The 21,978-nt window shown below is 41.4% G+C and overlaps 1 protein-coding gene across 6 annotated transcripts in view; it reads right to left on the reverse strand.

The window, feature by feature from the left end:
• Nucleotides 1-21,978, reverse strand: part of PIP4K2A (phosphatidylinositol-5-phosphate 4-kinase type 2 alpha) — a 204,459-nt gene that overhangs the window by 5,174 nt on the left and 177,307 nt on the right. For all 6 annotated transcript variants that reach the window (XM_082193662.1, XM_082193663.1, XM_082193664.1 and 3 more), the window contains 6 exons: nt 18,139-18,291; nt 9,166-9,312; nt 7,331-7,369; nt 4,971-5,084; nt 1,931-2,171; nt 149-252 (listed from right to left, as the gene is read on the reverse strand). In XM_082193662.1, coding sequence (XP_082049788.1) covers nt 149-252; nt 1,931-2,171; nt 4,971-5,084; nt 7,331-7,369; nt 9,166-9,312; nt 18,139-18,291 — 798 coding nt within the window. The remainder of the gene's footprint in view (nt 1-148; nt 253-1,930; nt 2,172-4,970; nt 5,085-7,330; nt 7,370-9,165; nt 9,313-18,138; nt 18,292-21,978) is intronic.

Here is a 21,978-nt window from a genome sequence, read left to right on the forward strand (position 1 = left end):
TTGCGAAGCGCCTCCAAAACGGAAAACCCTTTCGTCTAGCGGGTTTTCCGTCTTGCGAGGCGTTCGTCTTGCGAGGTACCACTGTATTGCCTAGCCCTTACGTGAACATAACTGACTAAGTTGGAATATATACATCAATGAAACTTACGCCGTGTTTGACGGTTTTTGCAGCATGGGCAGCTTTCTTCTTTGCATCGTAATGAGTAAGAATATCAATGATTGCCATAAAGTATACCTCCTTCCTGGGTGCATCTGTGAAAGAAATTCACAGTACTAAAAATAATACACATATTTGTAGCCAAGAGATTAAACAACTCTGCGGAAGCAAGTTGGAAATTATTCTGGTGGTAGACCTTTGCCCCTTTAATAGTGTCTTAAAAACCATATGTCAAAGGATGTATGTGAGTCCTAGAAATCTTTTCACTCTTTGATAATTGATTAAGGGATAAGAAAGATAGATAACACTTATCAGTGGAGAGAGAGGGGAAAGTGTAGGTGCGCTTTGCTGCAATTACGAGCAAGCACAATTAAAGTGACTGCAGAATTAAAACTTCCACACCATAACTTAAAGTTTACAAGTTTTTTGATGACTGAGTGAATTTGTAAGGACCTTAACACTTTGCTTAAATATTTTAGATTTGCTTTTGAAGATTTTTTAAAAACATTTATAAACTGCTTCATAGCCTGAGGTCATCAAAGTGACCTACAATAATATTTTTAAAATGAGATAAAGTGCCCATTTTTTAATCTTCCAAGTAGGACCCGCGTACCTACGGGACCGCCTCTCCTGGTATGCCCCGCGGAGGACCTTAAGGTCCACAAATGAAAACTTGGAGGTCCCAAGTCGCAAGGTGGTTAGATTGGTCTCAACTAGGGCCAGGGCCTTTTCAGTCCTGGCCCCACTTGGTGGAACGCTCTGTCACAAGAGACTAGGGCCTTGTGGGACTTGACATCTTTCCGCAGAGCCTGCAAGACAGAGCTATTCTGCCTGGCCTTTGGTTTGGACTCAGTCTGACCCTTATGTTTCCCTCCCCTTATGTTTTTGATCTTTGGGCTCCTTTTAAAACAAGGCTGCATTTTAAATTGCATTTTAACCTGTATTTTAAATTAGGGTTTTTTTCCTATTATGTTTTTACTGTAATTCTACTGGTGTTAGCCACCCTGAGCCCAGCTCTGGCTGGGGAGGGCGTGGTATAAATAATAATAATTATTATTATTATTTAGACCAGAAGAAAAAAATCTGTAGTACCATGATGAGTTTTTGCCACCACTTAAAACCTCATCTTTTCACCCAGTCCTTTGGGCTGAATTCTCACTCCCACACTTTGCAATTTTATTTGTAGTTAAGTGCTGCAGGTTGTTTGATGGGGATTTTAAGTGTGTAGTAAGATTTCAACTTGTTTAAAATGTTTTAATTGTTGTTCGGTATCAGCTTTCGTAGTTATATTGCCCACAGCACAATGTAAAAATCTAAACAGAGAACCTCTGGAACATGCCAAAACAATCACCTGTTTCTTTTGTCAAGCAAGGTGTATTTGCCATTGTAAATAACTGTCCAATGTCTGTGCAGTCAGTAGACTTTCAAATGAAAGCAAAAATAAGTTATTCAAGACATCAGCTCAGAATCTCTATCTTTCTGTAGCATTTAGCAATATAGCTGGCTAATGCAGTATTGCAGTCATTTATAAGTGAACTGCTTTTACTGTATTCAGACAATACTGAATAATACAGACAATAATGACATGTTAAAATCAGAGCCATGCATTGAAGATCCCTTATCCCCCTCCAAAAAGTTTTTAAAATCCTACTATAGATGAGCAATTGATAATTGGGTATCATGCTTTTTGGCCTTGGTGGAGTTTTCTTTCCTTCTAGAGACTCGGAGACTGATGCAAGAATTGAAATATCCCCCGTGTCTAAATATACTTACTTTCATGGCATTTTATTCCATAAACATCAATGGTTGGATCGAATTCTCCTGGCGCTAAAGGCTGCAAGCTGTTGAGTGTATTTCCTGGGCTATCTGGAGGCGTTCCAACAGGATGAGCCCCATCGCTTTCTCCTTCCTCTTCATCGTTCTCTTCGTATTCAACCTCCTCCTGTTCTGCTCTCTCAACATCATGAATTCCAACCAGCAAGCTGTAGTCCATGAGTTTCAACTGAGCAAGGAACTTTGAAGGCAACAATAAAAGAAGGTCAGTTACCAAGGGGTAGAAAATCCCAAGGTCTAGTTGGGTGGGGGTGGGAAAAGGTAACTTTTCTGCAGAAAATGTTATTTTCTACTGCAACAGGCTTACTTGAGTGAAAGCCAAAATAGGAAGCTTCAATGGAAAACAAGTGGGATTCTTCAAGTCTGGTATATTTTATGCATGGCACGAAAGGAGAAACGTGACTGTTTCCCTAGCTATAATTTAGATTTAAGGATTTATTTTTTGCTTTGTGAAGTTGAGCAGAACGTTGCTTAAGAGAACTTTCTACCTCTTACATAGTGCTAGAACTAGGAAACCAGCCAATGAAATTGACTGGCAGCAGATTGACTGACAGACGAAAGGAAATGAATTCTTCACACAACTCACAATTTAGTGACAGAATGAGTGTATGGATGGCCACTAGCTCAGGTAAAATCCATCCATCAGTTGATGGCTAAATGGAACCTTCCTATCCAGAAGCAGTATGGTGGGTCACAGCAGTGGGGAAGACTTTCCTCCATGCCTTTTGTAGGCTTTTCAGCAGGCTATTGGTTTGTCTCTGTGGGGATACTGAATCCTCTGGCTGACAGGACTTGGATATTATCTGGTAGGAAACTTCTTGTAATCACCATGTCTGAAACTTGCAGAATTCACTAACCATTGTTTAAAAGCAAAATGGTATGGAACTAATGTATTTGTACCTAAATGTCGGTGAGACACATGGCTTCATTTCCCACCAGCTCCAATGATCCCGCTGTTTGCGTATGTACACAAGAGAGAGGAATGCCATACAGTGACCACAGCTTCTATACAGGAGTCTGCAAAGCTGCATCCTAGTGTGCCTAAGGCTCTGAACACCTGATCTGTACCCTGCAACTAGATCATGCACTCAAAGCCTATACAGTGGTAGCTCGGGTTCCATACGGGTTTCCGCTAACCCAGAAAGAGTACCTCAGGTTAAGAACTTTGCTTCAGGATGAGAACAGAAATCGTGCTCCAGCGGTGTGGCGGCAGCAGGAGGCCCCGTTAGCTAAAGTGGTGCTTCAGGTCAAGAACAGTTTCAGGTTAAGAACGGACCTCCGGAATGAATTAAGTACTTAACCCGAGGTACCACTGTATAACCCGCTCCAAGAGTACATTCCACCTGGACCAGGTGCATGAACAGTGACTGGGTGGGGGCAAAATTGAACTGGTGAAGCAAGGCAGAAGAGCCAAATTTATGTTGCTTTGTTACATGACAACTTTCAATAAAAGAATGCTAGCTGCAAGGAAAACATATTTGGCCGGTCAGTGTAGCGAGTACATCCTCAGTCTATGTAACGTTCATCATGTGCATTGCTTGATTTACTTAAAAAAAAACCCAAACTAATAGGTAAGATGAGGGGATGCAGAAGGGGTTTTTTTAACCCTTTGCTCCTGCCACTGTCCTGATTTGAATCAACCCTCCCTTTCAGTTTGCCATGTTGCAACTAGTTTGATCCTGAAGATTGGTCTTAAAGACAAGACTGCAGCAGTGCAATAATTTGATATACATTAGATGGCTGCCATGAAGGCTTGTTGAGCATCTTAGCCCCATCCCAGCTGCATGCAACTGAAAAGCCACACTGAATAATCAAGCAAACTCAGTAGCTGAGTGCAGCGTTTCCAGAAGAACTGGACTCTAAGGAAGCAAAGCTATGATCCAGAGAGTCCCTGCTATAAACATAAATCAAAGATTAAAACTGATTTGAAACTTAATTACATTCAGCTAAATATATTGGGGTAAATTTAAGTATTTTGTGAGCATAGCTACTGCTCTTAGCATGCCCTCCCCCCCCCAAAAAAAGGAATGTGAAAGATAAAAACCAAGATTCAATTCTAGTTTTCCATTATCACCGTGGCATGCCAAACCACTACACAATAATTGCCTACATACACAATTTAATGATCCTTCAATATGAATTCTAATCAATGCCATAGAAGCCACTCCAAACACAATTACATGACTGACCTTCCAAGAATCTGTCATACTTAAAATAGCAGAAAATGCAATTTTGCTCATATTTCAGAGGCACATCAAGTGTTTACGGAGCATTTTAACAGTTCAAGATGCAGTGCCATGAATATTAAAAGCAACAGAAGCAACATTGTGCTTTCCCCCCCGGATGCTGGTTTACACCACCAGCTTAAAGGAAGTAATAGCCTGCCCCACCCTCAGCAGTCCTCCTGTAAATAGACCATGGCTCTAATCCCCCTTTAGCTCCTCATTTTAGGGGTTTCCAACCTTTTCTGACCCAGTGGATGCATTCTGAACTTTGAGAAAGTGCCATGAGAACCAGTCATGAAATGGCGCCACAGAGTCATGGCACACCATAAAATGACTGCTGTGGGGCTTTCGTGCAATGGCTGCCACATCTAAGAGAGCAGAAAAGGAGACAGAATCATGAATTGGTGCAGGCATGCCACCCCATCAAGGGGGGGGGGAAGGCACCTGTATCAGGTGATATCTATCACTGATAGCTTTTGTGGGTACCATGAGAAGTACTGGCAGGTGCACTGCCATCCCTGAACTTTGGATGGGTGCCCTCCGTAACATATTGTTCTCGTGAAAAAACACCAGCAAAATCCCAATTACAATCAGGAGGACAAATAATTTGCAGGTCACTGTAACATTTATTTGCAGCATTTTTGCAATATTGAATTGGTGGGGTAAATCTGCCTAGGAGGTCTCAGTACAAAAGTCACTATGGATTTTGCTAAGTGTGGTGAGCTTCAGAGCTGACCAGGCAAGCAACCCCTTACCTCAACATCCTTTTTAAGCTTTTCAAGGAACATCTTTTTGTTCGTTTCATCAATATAAATCTTCTGGCCATCGTTGATGAAGTCGTTGTCTTTGAATGTCGGCAGTTCTTTGGCCTGAAACGGACAAGAGAAAGCTGGCACATAAAAACCGTTTCAAAACAATGAGCCCAGTGAAACGAGCAATGAAAACAAGGAATTTCCTGATCAAAAACGCAGGGGAGTATTTCAGAGCTATTCAAAATGTGAATAGCCACAAGGGGGCACAAATGAGCTACGGCTCCAGTGCACACAAGTAATGTAAGGAACAGAGCATTGTATTTTCCCATTTAATTGAGACCTTGTTTGCTTTTATGACCGATTTGATTAAGTTAAGCCGTTTTAGAGTATTTACAGTAAAAAGGGAAACGTGTTGCTCATCTGCAAGACCAGCCTTCACCTTGTCAAGAGTTGTTGCACACACATCTGTTTTGTCAGAAGTCTAGCACAAGAAATAGGTGCGGGGCTCAGCTGCACTCCCCATCAAAACGCCCCACAAATGCTGCACATCCAAAGGGCCTAATTCTGATACTCTGCTCCCCAATTAACTATGGTATAGGGCAGTGCCAGATTTGCGTATAAGCTAAACAAGCTATAGCTTAGGGCCCCACTCTTTTGGGGGCCCACAAAAAATTTAAAGGAAAAAACCCGGATTTCCAAAAGATAAAAAACAAATAAAATAAAACCTACATACAGCAATAGTGTTTTGTGTTGCGTAGGCTCCTGTGATGTAAGTAATGGGCCCCGCCTGCTATATAAAGAGCCCCATTACCTTCAGTAACTTAAGGCCTCGTCAAGCCTAAATCTGGCCATGAATCATGTGCTTCCTCACCACTGCCACCACACACAGCACTGGGAGAAGCCACATTTCCACCCCTGATCTCAGAAGCTTGTGGGTGCCCAGATGTTGTTGAACTACAACCCCCATCACCCCTAGCTAGCAAGGCCAGAGCTCAGGGATGATGGGAGTTGCAGTCCAACAACATCTGGGGACCCACAGGTTGAGAACCACTGCCCTAAGACATGGGTAGGCAAACTAAGGCCTGGGGGCCGGATCCGGCCCAGTCGCCTTCTAAATCTGGCCTGCGGGCGGTTCGGGAATCAGCATGTTTTTACATGAGTAGAATGTGTCCTTTTATTTAAAATGCATCTCTGGGTTATTTGTGGGGCGTAGGAATCCATTCTTTTTTTCTCTCAAAATGTAGTCCAACCCCCCCCCCCCAAGGTCTGAGGGACAGTGGAAAAAGTTTGCTGACTCCTGCCCTAAGAGATATCTGGCTAAAGCATGTTGGATTGAATAGCTGTGCTATGCCCAAGGTTATTCAAAAAGTTAAGGGCATGCTAGGTAGCTTTCCAACTTGTTCTCTAGGTATGCCAATGTAAGACATACATACAAGTTAATGTGAAGCTTCAGTGGCCTGGGTCACTGCTTTGCTTCTCCTAAGCCCTTTTTTTATTCCCATACTGTGCTGAGCTAAGCCCAGATTTGGCTTAGTGTTTCAGCCAAAAATGGCTTTGTGGTGAAGCTCTCCTCACTGAACCACAAGCTGTAGCCAATGTTTATGTGAACCAGGTCACTGTAACAAAGACAAAGCATTTTTGTGCAAGGTATTTTTAGCTAAAACCTCTGGAAGGGTGAACTGGGTAGAGGGCAGCACATGCTTATTTCTTCACACTTCTATACAGGGATATGTGTAAATTGGTCCTTTACACAAAGGCAGAGGAAGCAGTAAAGGAAGGTGAAGATGCATTGGCAAAGGAGAAGAGAAAAAGGCAGCACAACAAGGTAAGATGAGCATTTCAGGCCTGGTGATGTGAGTCTGCACACACTGCCAGAAACCCTAATCCATATTTTGGGGCACCAACTGACTCGGGGCATAAAATTCCCCATTAGTACCTATGCACTGGTGCAGAAAATACACCAGTGGCAGAGGGGGATGGCATGCAAATACCCAACCACCATTTTTCTTTGAGGCCAAACTCTGAATTATGCCCAGAAGCAAATTGGTAACCAATCAAATCTGCTTCTGCAAGCAGTAGCCTAGAAATGACTACTGAGATCCTTTTAACTAAACAGTACTGTATGTATTTTAATAGTACTGTATGGTGCTTTTTTTTTTAATGCTTGAAATTCAGAATGTGTGTATGCTGTCTGATTTCCTATGCTTCTTATTGTATAAATAAACGTTTGTAATTATTTTGAAACCAGCATCTGTTATTTAGAGGCAGAGTGATGGCAGAATCATGGTGCATGATTATCACTGTTTCCCCCTTTCTTAAAAGCTGAAGTTAGGCAACTTAAGGAAACATAACCTTTGCCATACCTTTTCCTTGTCGCTGGCTTCTCTTGCAACTGTAGACCCCTGAAACAGAAATACTGTATTTAAATTGCTACTGGGGTAAAACTGGAGGGCATAGGTGTTCTTTTATGCAGAATTCCTCCAGTAGATTCACAGTAAGGTTTTTCACCATAGCCCTGATGCAAAGTTACACACACCCAGATTACAGTATATGCAACATTCAAAAGCAATTAAAACATTCTGGCATAGCAGTAGGCTAAGCAGAGGCCTCGATCCCTGATGTGTTTCCATTTGGAAATGTCTGCAATTTTAAAAACAGGGATATAGTGACCAAAGCTTTGAGGACAGAACGCCCAATTGCAACATAGAGCTCTTGCCAGATGACACCATGAAAAAAAGGTAACAGGAAGCTGACCATCTTTGATTTGAGCTGTTTGACAGGGGAATGGTCTCCCTTGGGAGGTTGTGGACTCTCATTCACTGGAGGTTTTTAAGCAGAATTTGGATGGCCATCTGTCACGGATACTGTAGTTGAGATTCCTGCATTGCAGGTTGTTGCAACAGATGACCCCTTGAAGTCCCTTCCAACTCTGCAATTTTATGAATCTATGATTGGACTTGTCAATTGATGAGCATATCAGCCCTGCCAAATACCAACTTTTGCAGCTAGTGAGACAAGTTTAAAATTTTGAATAGGTGTACAATGTACATATAATTGAATTTGTAGGAACCAAGGAGGCCTGATGTTTGGGAGTATTAATGTTAGCTGCCTGCCACTCTTGGCAGGTAGCAGAACTGACAGGCGGTAATTTTGTTGTCTCCAGAAAACCATTTATACTAACATAAGGGAGAAGGCATTGGGTACGCTACAGCCAAAAGGGGGTGAAAGAATTATGTTGTCATTCAAAATAAGCTAGGCCAGCAAACATGTCTATTTAAGCCAATAGAATGTAGATTGTTTGCATTCTGGATATTGAGCTCTCAAGGCCACCCTACAGTTACATTTAAGTCTGTAAGCAAATGCAAAGGTGCAAATCATATGGGAAGGTATACACCAGTTTCTTTTGCTAAAATAGCATATATCAGCTGGTTAAATTAAAGTGCACTGGAGGTCAGCCAGTCTTCCTGAGAGGCCAGTTTCCATTCGAAACATTTTTTTTTCAGCTTGCCACGTTCCTTGCTAAGGAAACAAGACAGGATATGAATAAGCTAATCTGAGCCAGTTTGACAGCTTTAAACACACCAACAGTGCAATCCTATATTTGTCTACTCAGAAACCCCATTAAGTACATTGGGGCTTACTCCCTTGCTAAGTGGGACTGCAGCCTAATATATTTGGTCATGGTAACAGAAAATAGAAGTTGCTTACTAGGGTTTTTGAATCTACAAATATTAGCCCAACTTTTAACACATTTTTCCTAACTCCATTAAAATGGTTCTATTAATTTATTTATTTTTTAAAAATCTGCATGCAGACTGATTTGTAACAGTCTACAGAATCCATTAAGGACATGAGAGCTGCTTCAGCTATTTTTATTTTTTATTTTTTTACCCCTCAAATGGTTTTCACTGCAACCATTAGCACTTAGCCAATTTTAGCAAGCATACTTCTGCTAAGCCACTTCCTTTACAGCACACAATACAACTCAACGTTATCTTACTTCCATAAAAGGTTTGGGCGTTAAGATAAGCCGCAAACTATTTCAATAATAATGGCTTAACGAAAGAGTTTCCTAGACACTTTCTGGTGTACTGCTACTGATAGCCTCTAAGAACCCACAGAATTTTGTACTATTTAGGGGGGAGGGGACTCAAGGCAGCTACTGCAATATTCATAACACAAGCCGCTCAGTGCTCACCTTTAAATCATATTTTCTATAAACAGATAAACGGTGGCTGAATACATTCCTTGTAACAATCATATATACTTCGACTCCGTCAACAGTAAGCCGGTACATTCCCAAAAACTGAGGAAGTAGTGTGTTGCCATGACACTCCACTATAAACTAGGGGAAAAAATGGATATTAGAACTTGACACATACTGGATATTTGTTGCAGAGATACACAGAAGTAACAAAGATTCAGACATATGGATTTAATGAGACAAGTTATACCACAATGCAAACAATCAGAAAAAAATAATTCTAGAACGCCCACATTCCTTAACTGTTGGTGGGTCACGCTATAGGGTAACTGCAGAATTTGAAAAGGTTCTTCCACACAGATATGAAAAGTGAACACACATTTCCCCCCCATTTAGTTAGGAATCTCTTCAAGGTGTTTTGCTAATCCTCGTCTCTCACAAACAGTCAGAATTCACAAAACCTAGCAATTCCCTTCTCTACTAGTTCTCACCTCAAGTCTGCACCTCATGATTACACAGTTCACTTCCAGCAGGTAGAAACTATGTACTTTCACTTCTAAGATCTCAGCATTCCCTCACAAAAAAGGATGTCCGCCTTGGAGCCTGCCACCTGCAGATATATGGGAGCTATCAAAATAGATATCATGCCCCATTCAGCTAGCAGATATAAACACAGTATGCATCAAAAATACTTTTTGGGTTGTGCTCTTTGAAAAAAAAATAAAAGGACATGTTTAAAACTTCTGTTATTTCAGTTAATGGAAGGAAGAATTACACCCAACCATTTATGAGGAACCAGAAAAGGACCTAGATCCGCAACACCATATTCGGTGTTCAGCAGGTTCATAGGGGCTTATCAACTCCTCCTAGTCATATCTCCCTTACCTTCCTGAAAGTCAGGGAGCAGCACCCCAAGTGATATATCCTTTTTCTGTATGCATTCCTCTCTGGATTTCAGTCCATGCCTATGGCCCAGCAGATACTTCCATTTATACCAAATAGAAGTTACCTACCTAACTGTGCAAATTTTTTCTCTGCTTTATTTCAGTGCTAACATTTAGAAGCCATGCTAAACCTTGGAGCTTCTTATTCCCCTGTTGTTTCCAGAGACCCACTGTTAACATCAACCATAGTTTAGATGCAAATGGAATGCTAGACTGTAGTTAATGGAAAACTCCTTGTGGCTACACTGGTGGACAAGGGGCAGGGAAGCTCATGAGCCTGAAGCTCCCTGAGAATAATTCTCATCACACTAAACTATGGTTTAGTGCAAAGTCCGAACTCTCCCAAGCAAAAGACACCTAGAATTGTATTACTATTGAGAATACAATAACATGAATATTGGAGGATGGATGGCATTGACTATACTTGCATAGTACAATGCCATAAAGGATTTATTAAAAAATAAAAAGTACTCCTTTTTTTACAGCAGAATAAGTCAAATTCTTAAGTGCAAAAGTTGACAATTTACACAATTATTATTATTTTTTGCAGTTCTGCAAATACCTAGTTTAGTGACTTCAACATTAAATGGAAATGTATTTAGAAGAATACAATGAACAAAGTTAACCATATCCGAAGACACTTCTTAACTGTAATCAAACAGCTTTTCAGGTTGCTAGCAACATCTATAATAGTATAGAAACAGACTGGGAGTTAATCTCATGGGACATATAAAACACTACATTTGTGACATAAATATGGAGTGAAACAAGCCTTTTCTTCATATCCAAAGATAACAACTATTTTGAATTTCACTCAACATGACTTTCTTCCAGAAAAAAACCACATAGCATTAAAATGTATTTGTTTCATTTGCCCTATCTTTTAAAAACAAAAATGTTCTACAATATAGGCGTTTCTTTTTCAAACCATATTTGCTGTACTGTGCTACCTCGAGGACTATATATTCTGTATTCCCAGACTGATGAAAGAGATGGCTTTCCATCCAACTATGATTTTAGTTTCTATCAAATTAAGTTCACACAAGGAATGCTCTCTTAATAAGTTTGAGAATTAAACAGAGGTGGGCTTAGGGAGTATAACTTGACTCTGGTTACCGTATAGGGAAAAGATCTTGCGCAAACACTTTGCTGTCTTTTTAAACCACGAGTAACACTAATGTTCAAGTATCATCGATTTAAAATAGCTGTAAGACCCGTAACAGTAATATTTTGTGTCAGATATTAAACCCAGCTTTATTATGGAACTTACCTGAAAGTAAACATACCATTATATTAATATTTCATAAATCATAAGTATATTTGTTCAATTTTTTTAAGTAAGTACCCCTAGTCTCATTTGGACCAGTGATAATACCCCACTACCAAACATGCAAAGGCAAGAAGAAGAAGAAGAAGAGGAGGAGTTTGGATTTGATATCCCGCTTTATCACTACCCGAAGGAGTCTCAAAGCGGCTAACATTCTCCTTTCCCTTCCTCCAACAAATAGTCTGTGAGGTGAGTGGGGCTGAGAGACTTCAGAGAAGTGTGACTAGCCCAAGGTCACCCAGCAGCTGCATGTGGAGGAGTGGGGAATCGAACCCGGTTCACCAGATTATGAGTCCACCGCTCTTAACCACTACACCACACTGGCTATTAAAATAAATGATGGCATTGGACCGGAAAGTGATGACTAAAACAGGTATTCTAATTTAAAGTTTAAATACGCTGGCATGCTGGCAGCTGGCAGGATAAGAAAACAGCAGGCGCACAGCTGGAGGAGATAAGGAGGAAGGAAACCCTGTTGGCACATCTAATCCTTGACAGGCACCCTGCTCCCTCAGGGAGAGAAGTGATAAATGGCACATTGTGTGCTCTTCACAACTCACATACCTCAAGGAAGCTGCCTTATACTAAGTCAGATCACTGGTCCACTTAGCTCAGTACTGTCTACACTGACTGGAAGCAGCTCTCCAGGGTTTTAGTAAGGTAAAGGGACCCCTGACCATTAGGTCCAGTCGTGGCCGACTCTGGGGTTGCCTCATCTCGCTTTATTGGCCGAGGGAGCCGGCATACAGCTTCTGGGTCATGTGGCCAGCAGGACTAAGCTGCTTCTGGAGAACCAGAGCAGCGCACGGAAACGCAATTTATCTTCCCACCGGAAGGGTACCTATTTATCTACTTGCACTTTGACGTGCTTTCAAACTGTTAGGTTGGCAGGAGCAGGGACCGAGCAACAGGAGCTCACCACGTCACAGGGATTTGAACTGCCGACCTTCTGATCGGCAAGCCCTAGGCTCTATGGTTTAACCCACAGCGCCACCCGCATCCCTGAAGTACTGTATATGCTCCTATAAATCTACAAGTTGACCAGGAAAAAGCAGCATGTTACACAAGCTTGCTGACGAAGTTTGGAGTTGGGGAGGGAGGAAAAAGTTATCTATCCTTTCTCCCTGTCCTTGTACATCATCCAAAGACATAATTTCAAAGACTGGGCACTTCCTTTAACTTACTGGCACTGCATTTTCAGAGTAGGGATGGGGAACCTAGGACTATCCAGGTGTTATTGGACTCCAACTCCTATCAGTCCCAGCAAGCAATGGCGTGGGTGATGGGAATTGTAGTCCAACAAATGGAGAGCCATGGACTCCATATCCTTGACTTATTAGTGATCAGACTGATTTCTGAGCTATGGACTCCTCCCTCAGCACAACTTGGCTGTTCCAGTGTATCTTCAGGAATGTATGTTTAAGGGGTGTTTCCATGTCTTAGGAAACTATGGGTGTGTCCCCTCATCTATGTGTGTATGTCCTCCACAAAAAGATTTATCCTTCCTACAAATCAATTATGTTGATTTCACTTATCCAGGAGGCCCTATCCCTGTAAAATTCCAGAGGCAGTGGCTCATTATGTCCAAGCTCCAGAGCATGAACAGAATGCAAAGTTCCAAGCCAACAAGAAAAAATAAAATCCCTGACTCTCCATAGTGAAATGAAGAACATTTTACCACTAGTTTCTTCCTTCCTCTCTCTATATAGGACACAATTCTGGCACCATAAGGAACCTTCTTCAGAATATACCTCACTGTGACAATGCAGAAGTCCATGTGTGGTCTATGAGCAATGGTTTATTCTACAGTTTCTAGCAGACTGTTTATGAAGAAAGTGAACATTATTACCAGGAGTGTGTCAAAACATTCCTTGCACTTGGAGTGAGGTTCTGTGGTCTGGAGCACAATAACTTAATGCTGCAGAGCTTGAGAAAGGTCTGCAAACTTCAGAGATGGCAGCAGGCTCCATACTGGGGATGCCCTGACAAGTACAACCCTCTTATTGTGTATTGTGGAAAGAATATATTAAAAAAGAGGCATTTCATGATATCAGTAGTGCCAGTTTGGTGGGTGGTTCTAAAGGAGCTGGAGCTAACTAAGACGACAGGTCTCCCCCCCCCCCCCGAAAAATCATCAGTAACCACAACTCATTCCACAGCAGTGAAATCCATCATTATCATCTGCTGTATGAGTAGCCCCTGGGAACCTTCTTGAAATAAAAAGAAGCCAACTGTATCAGGTATTTATAATTTAAACCTTCATATTTTTACATTGATCTCCTTTGCACAGAGATGTCTATCAAGAGTTCTGCAGTTGTCACTGCTGCTGAAACTCTTACTTGGCAACAGCAATCGTTTCCGACTTTGTTCTTTGGTTTGCCGGTGCTTTGATCATTTCAATATATTCCAGGATAATTCCTCCAGAGCATTTCAGCATACATTTTGACAAAAAGACATGCATTTTCCTTTGAGATTAAAGGGCCTATATATTTTTAAAGTTGCACTGCTTCACACAGTGTAAATAAAAGCTATTTTACAAAAAGAGATGCAAGTCTGAATGATTCTTCATTAATACTCTGCCCTAAAAATGTTCAAGGTGAGAACTATGCATTTAACGACAAGGCTTTGATAAGTAAAAGTTCAAATACAGATGTGCTAGACAAAAAATCTTCTCTAATCCCAGCTAGCCTGAACAGAATGGTTTTGCGTTGTTTTAAAGGGTGGTCATCTTATGCCAAATGTCTGGTAAAAGAGAGTTTCTGTCCTGTGAAGCCAATTTAGAGAGTTATCTTCTACTCAGTTTGAGCTTTGTGTATAGAGGGCCTCATTAAATTATTTCTAGATCAGCCCTGAGAAGATACTTTTGGCAAGACAGTGATCTGTCAGGTGTGAAGAAGCAAATCATTATGTTTTCAATGTTCAGGTTCATTCAATGTTACAGGTTGTAGCCAAGGGGTACAGAAATCTCAATAATCTTGGCTATACCACAACACTAATTGCAAAAATCTGCTAGCTGTTCTGCTGCCCACAGCTCAGCCATTGCACACAGAGCAAGATCGGAAGCTGTAACCCAGCAATTCTGGAAGCCAACTTGGCTGATGGGATGAGCAGGAACTAAGCAACAACCCCATCCACGCCCCTACACAAGTAAGGCTTGAGTGGGGAGCTGCTTAACACCCATTCCTAGTCACCACTGCAACCCCTATTGAAGGGTAGAGTAAAGGTAAAGGGACCCCTGACCATTAGGTCCAGTCGTGACCGACTCTGGGGTTGCGACGCTCATCTCACTTTATTGGCCGAGGGAGCCAGCGTACAGCTTCCGGGTCATGTGGCCAGCATGACTAAGCCGAACCAGAGCAGTGCACGGAAACGCCGTTTACCTTCCTGCCGGAGCAGTACCTATTTATCTACTTGCACTTCATGCTTTCGAACTGCTCGGTTGGCAGGAGCAGGGACCAAGCAACAGGAGCTCACCCCGTCGCAGGAATTCGAACCACCAACCTTCCGATCGGCAAGTCCTAGGCTCTGTGGTTTAACCCACAGCGCCACCCGCATCCCAATGGTAACATAGACCACAGTAAAACATTTCACGACCCCTCAATCATCGGTTTAAAAGCTTGATATGTATGGAAGGCATATATGTATATTAAAAAAGAAGAAGATTCAAATTCTCATTTTTAGCAACTACAATTTAGGTCCAACAGCAGAAAAGGGTTTTCACAACACCCAGGTCAAAAGACAAAGAAGAAAGCAGGAAGAAACAAGACAAAAACAGACTCCCCTATATTTTTAAAGGAGACGTACATGCTAAGAATGCAGCCCACCCACGTTAAAACATACAGTGAGTAGCAGTTTGCTCCGTGAGAAATGAACTGGGTCTCTTGTAAGCAAGATAAACCAGCAAAACCTGTTCGTAGAAAAATAGTTGCAAGCCCCTCCTCTGGCATTCCAGTAGCCAATGAATCAAGAATAGTCACACAATAACGGTAAATTTAGACACACACCCCCCCAAGTCCTGCCATGTTTCCTATGCATACTGACTTTGGGGCAGGGGGAAGTGGTGGAAGGGAAACACTAGCATGAAGCTGAAAAAGGAATGTGGGGCAACTCCACCTTAAAATCCAACTGAAATCAGCACCACTTACATGTAGTCAGGAATGAAGTATAACAAGCTAAAAAGGAAGCTGTCCTACAGAAAAAAGGATGCAATGGAAAGAAGGCTGCAAAGTTATTAACAGATGCGGGGGGTGGGGGTGCACGTGGTAGAAGAAAAAAAGAAGAGAGTCAACTGAAGTTGGCTGCAGAAGCAGATGGATTAGAGCTATATTTTATTTTTAGTCTGCATATATAAACCACAGGTTTTTTTAAATAAAAAATACACTGCAATTAAGTTTAAAATGTGGATTGTTTAACATAAATAGGCTTTTAATGCAGCTATCAGGACTCCTGGGACTATTAAATCTACGAGGCAAGCATAGTGCCCTTTAGCATATTTATTAGTAAACTTGTGTATGCCTGAAACGGAACTAAAAACAGAATGCATTCAATATGTTCAAGTGTTTCCTATTCCTCAGCTGGACAATGCTTACTGAAGCAGAGATTTGAGGGAAGGAAAGAAGAAAGACATGATAAACACTGTTTATGCTTTCCTGCCCTCCCCAAAACACACCCACACAACCGCAAAAGAAGGGACAGTCGCCACCTTTAGAGGCAATTCAAAAAAATGAAACTGAGAGGAGCATCTTTCCAAACATGACTAAGACACTTTGTGGCCTTATTTCTTAGCTGTTGATGAAGAGATTGACACTTGCTCTGTCTTGCCTTACAGAAGGTGGGGGTTTACTTGTTTTTAGGAGAACAAGTCCAGGTAAGGCAAAGATGTGTTTGGGATGAATCAACTGCATCTCAGTTATGGACTGGTATCTGTCCTCAGGCCCCCTTGAACTGGCTACGCGAACTGATAAGAAAAGTAACCTTAAGAACTGTAAGCTGCTCTAGGAGCCTTTTCTTCAAAAGAGGGTAAAAATGCCTTACATAGATAGATAAAGCCAAAAAGTGCTTCAAAAACAGGCATTCCTTATGTGTACCACATTCCATATATATTCCAGATTGCAATAAAATCACTGCTTCCTGTATGGCTAATACATTGTATGTGACCCTAATGATTGACATATAGTTGCTTTTTGGAATACAATGGTTGAAGTCATGCTCTCTTATCTAAAGCCATGAAGTTTAATCCCAGATGTAGCTGTGATCACTAAGGACTAATTTGCATGGAACTGCAAAGTCAAATATGTGCCTGCTTTATCCTATGTACACATTCCGGAGAACCAGCCGCACTTCTAGCTGCCTAACATGTTCCTGCAAGATATGTTGCTAAATTAGTATGCCATAGATACATATACAAAATCGTCAGTGATTCCTATTATTTTGCCTCTACTATAGCAAAAATAGGTATATTTCACACATCAACAACTGGGTCACAAATAATTGTTTCAAGTTAATATCAGACACTATTTCTGTAATTGTCAACTTTTAATTGTTCTGATTGTAATGTGATACACATATATTCCTTTTAACTAAAATAGTAATGTTGAATTTGATGTTTTCATTTGTTAAAGTCAGGCACCTAAAAACTTCTAGGGTAAGTGCTAGGTCTAACGTTAGCCTGCACTGCTTAATCAAATTTATATGGGTAAGGAGTTGACATCAGCCATATTGACTGCCACTCATGGTATTAGGGTGAAAGCTAAAGTGTATCATGTAGGCACAGAAAAAAAAATTGGACAGAGGAGGTTGAAAGACAAAACACTCAAGCAAATAAATGTTGATGCTATTATGAGGGGAATCTTCCCAACTATAGCATGCCAGCTACCATTACTGATTTTATTAAGAACAATTTATACCCAGCCCCATCACTTGGTTCCTAGGTAGGTTAAATTAACATTTAAAACAACCCAAACAAAATAAGAGCAGATTGTAATATAAATGAAATACTCCAACACACCAATTGCAGCAGCTGGTTAACATCCCATAAATGACTGGGTAAACAGACAAGTGTTAATCTGGCACCAAAATGCTATCAATTTTGGTGCCAGCTGTACTTCCAGGGGGGAGAATTCCATAATTGAGGCATCGCCACCAAAATCTTGGTGCCACCACTTATTTCCTCTGGTGGTGAAAAATGAGACGGGACGCTTTCCAAGGACCTGAGCAGGCTGATATTACAGTATGGGATGCAGACTTAAAAAAGTCTAGAGTTGTTTGTTTTAATGCAACAAAGGTAAAGGTAAAGGACCCCTGACAGTTAAGTCCAGTCACAAACGACTGTGGGGTTGTCACGCTCATCTCGCTCTATAGGCCAAGGGAGCTAGTGTTTGTCCACAGACAGTTTTCCCAGGTCATGTGGCCAGCATGACTAAGCCGCTTCTGGTGAAACCAGAGCAGCCCACGGAAATGCCGTTTACCTTCCCGCCGGAGCGGTACCTGTTTATCTACTTGCACTTTGACGTGCTCTCGAACTGCTAGCCCCTGCCACTAATAATGTTTAAAATTTATGTACCAAAGTGTTGATTCAACTGAAAATACTGTGGCAAACCAACTCTAGTTTAAAACTTCTGTTTCCTGCATTATATAAACTTCAATCAATGTGTTTCTCCTCACAAGCCCACCCCCTTAAAACAAGCAATTAATTACCTGGTGATATTTCTTCAGTATATTGTGCATTTCTGCTACATCTTCACTTGTTATGGTTTTGATGACGTATCTTTTGTCGTAGGAGGTGTGAAACCGGGCGCCACTCCGTGCTTGGGAATCATTAGCAAGGGGACAACTTCTTGTCAGAGAATTCTGTCACGTTAAAAAAGGAGGGGGGGGAAGCATCAGAACAAGACGTTAATTAAAACATAAGATGTCTAGCTGGATCATACCATTGTCAAAACATGGGCACCTGGGGAAAAGGCTAAGGTGGGGAATCAATTTAGCAGTACTGTAATATCCTTAAAGCAGAACTATTACGGTACAAAAAACCCTCGGGAAAGGTGGTTTAGTAGCAGCCGATTTAAATCAGGGCTGCACTGAATGTTCAGAAAGGACTTTGCTGGCAGGGGGCGGGGGAGAGAAATGCTTCCATAAAAGATCTCCAGAAGTTTACTTTTGTGCCAGTTTGTCAGCAAAAAAGAAGCAAACTGGTGCTCCAGAATGATACTGGGATGGTGGAGAGGGGAAGAATGCTCTAAGGGTAGATACCAGCTACACAAACACTTTCTCTGTTTTTGTGCCTCTCCAGAAAAGTTGCCAAAGGGGGCTTTATTTTGCAGTGCAGAGAGTCTTGACAAAATGCACTTTTGCCTCAACTCCAGCTTAAATTCACTAGTTAATGTCATGACCTACATGCCAAGAGTTAAGTGAACTGAAGTGCCTTTTGTTCTGCATTGCCGCATCCAAACAAGATTTGTTTCTCGAATTTTCTTCCAAGACAACACTATTTAATCAATCCCTGCGGTTGCTAGAATGAAAAAAGTTTAAGCGTTTCTGAAATTTACCCACTGCCACCTGCCTGCTACATTACTGGCAATGAACAGATATCTACCCCTCTCGTCATATATAATGCAAGCTGAAATTTAATATATGCTTTTTAATAAGCACAGAAGCAAGCATTGGCTAAACAAATGCGCTGGTTTTTCTGCAAGACAGTCATTTTCAATACAATACAGTTTCGAGCTTTGCAATTTAATACTGTGCTAGTCAAATGGTGCTAGTCTCAGCAAGTATCTCATCTTGGTATATTTTAAAAGCAAGAATTACAACAGCAGCACAGCGCAATGCATTTTATTTCCTCGATGCATCACTTTGTCCAAAGCAGTGTCATTCTGAAAGAATGAGGACGTGTTGAAAAAGGAGGTTTATACCATCACAACATGGTGCCAAGAGTGTAGGCTCAGTTTTTTAAAAAACGAATCTTTATTTACATGTAGATCCCTTCGGTGGTGCTGTTATCATTAAATATGCAATAATCTGCATTCCAGGAAGGAGTCGGAATGGCTTAAGTAAGCAACATGAAACAATAAAAAATAATTGATAGGCACAGCAAAAAGGCTATCAGTATCAACTAATAATTTACTATAGAAGCCACTAACAAACACTCTTATAGATTTTATAAGTAGCAAGAGCCACAATCCTGAAAATTGTTCTGGTCCCCACCCCAAAAACCATCACCACCACCAACAACAACAATCACAACAAGAACCACATGTATATATATTCAAGGATAGCAGTGATCTAAGAAAATTATCTACTATTTATACTCAATATCACCATCCTGTGTACATATGACACCTGAGGAAGCCTAGGAAGAAGAAGAAGAAGAAGTGGTGTTTGGATTTGATATCCCGCTTTATCACTACCCTAAGGAGTCTCAAAGCGGCTAACAATCTCCTTTCCCTTCCTCCTCCACAACAAACACTGTGAGGTGAGTGAAGCTGAGAGACTTCAGAGAAGTGTGACTGGCCCAAGGTCACCCAGCAGCTGCAGGTGGAGGAGCGGGGAATCTAACCCGGTTCACCAGATTACAAGTCCACCACTCTTAGGACCCACTACACCCTAGGACCCTAGGACACTTGCTGTCCCCACCCCCACTCCCCTGAAGACAGTACAGAAATGGTTCATTATGAACATGCTTTTGCCTTAGCTTTTGCCTGGGGAAGCTCCAGGGAAAATACCCACTATACCACTGATATTTAGTACATTTCCAAGCACAATTCAAAGTGTTGTTGCTCACCTTTCAAGCCCTAAACGGCCTCAACTCAGTATACCTGAAGGAGCGTCTCCACCCCCTTTGTTCAGTCCAGACACTGAGGTCCAGCTCCAAGGGCCTTCTGGCGGTTCCCTCACTGCGAGAAGCGAAGTTACAGGGAACCAAGCAGAGGGCCTTCCTGGTAGTGGCACCCGCCTGGTGGAACGCCCTCCCATCAGATGTCAAAGAAATAAAGAACTATCTGACTTAGAAGGCATCTGTAGGCAGTCCTGTTTAGGGAAGTTTTTAATGTTTGATATTTTATCCTGTTTTTAATATTCTGCTGGGAGCCGCCCAGAGTGGCTGGGAAGACCTGGCCAGATGGGCGGGGTATAAATAATAAATTAGTATTATTATGCTTTCATCTGCTAATTAGTACAACTAATTCTAGGATCTACAGCAAGTATAGGATTGAGTTACAATATACAGTTTAATTTATTTCAGAGGTGACCTATTATTTCTCAACTTGCTTTACCCTTGGATGACAAATAATAAAATATCCTGGATTGAAAGATTCTGGTTGATTAACTTGGATCCAGATCAGGGTCTGTCTCACCCATATGCCTAACTAGCCTGGGTCCATGTTACAGGTTTGGAAGGCGAGAACAAGAACAGAACAACTGAGACCTGTGAGGTTTGAGAAGCTCTACTTCCCTACTTTAAAGAAATCCTGCAGCTCTTTGGTTTCAAAGTCAGGGAGATCAAAAGTGGTGATGACAGCTGATTATTGAAGACATGCAGGCCCCATGGAAGCACTTTCCAATTAGGCATAGATACTTATCATCCCTCACAAATCTCTATTTTTCTAGATCTATCAATAAACTAGGAATCTATCTTTTGCCTAAAGATCAATGCCTTTAATACAGAACCATTTAATAACATATTCCAAAAAGCACAGAACAGTAAATCAAGAGAGTATATAACGTTACAAATTCCACAAATAGTCATGATGTATTAATCACAGGAATCCTGGAAATCCAGTTCTTTTTTAAAAAAACAACAACACCAAAACCTGTATTATGATGCTTTCCGCCATGCTGATTTCAATATGTCATTTGAGGCTTTAGTCCTCAAATTGCGGCTAACTGAAATTATTCCCTACAGAAAAATCAAAAGAAGATGAAGCGTCTCATCGAAACTCTTAAACCAGGGGTCAGCAAACTTTTCCAGCAGGGAGCCGGTCCACTGTCCCTCAGATCTTGTGGGGGGGCGGACTATATTTTGGAAAAAAATATGAACGAATTCCTATGCCCTACAAATAACCCGGAGATGCATTTTAAATAAAAGGGCACATTCTACTCATGTAAAAACACCACGCTGATTCGCAGACCGTCTTGTGGGCCTTAGTTTGCTTCCCCATGTCTTAAACTGACCATATGGTGCATTCAGTTAAACATACCGTATTTTTCGCTCTATAACACGCACCAGACCATAACACGCACGTAGTTTTTAGAGGAGGAAAACAAGAAAAAAAAATATTCTAAACAAAATAGTGGATATATGATTTTTGTGGTTCATGCTGTGGCCACAGACATGTGATCTGACAGTGAGTTTGGAGTAGCCCAATTAAAAAATCCTGAGGATCCATGTGGATCCATGCTTTGTAACCACGGAGGAGGGAAGGAAGGGGAACCATGGATCCTCTGCTCACGACTGCAGCAGATCCCCCCCGCCACCCGTAGGCATTCGCTCCATAACACGCAAAGACATTTCCCCTTACTTTCTAGGAGGAAAAAAGTGAG

This window comes from Podarcis vaucheri (assembly GCF_965113315.1).
Source record: "Podarcis vaucheri genome assembly, chromosome: 12".
Taxonomy (NCBI): Eukaryota; Metazoa; Chordata; class Lepidosauria; order Squamata; family Lacertidae; genus Podarcis; species Podarcis vaucheri.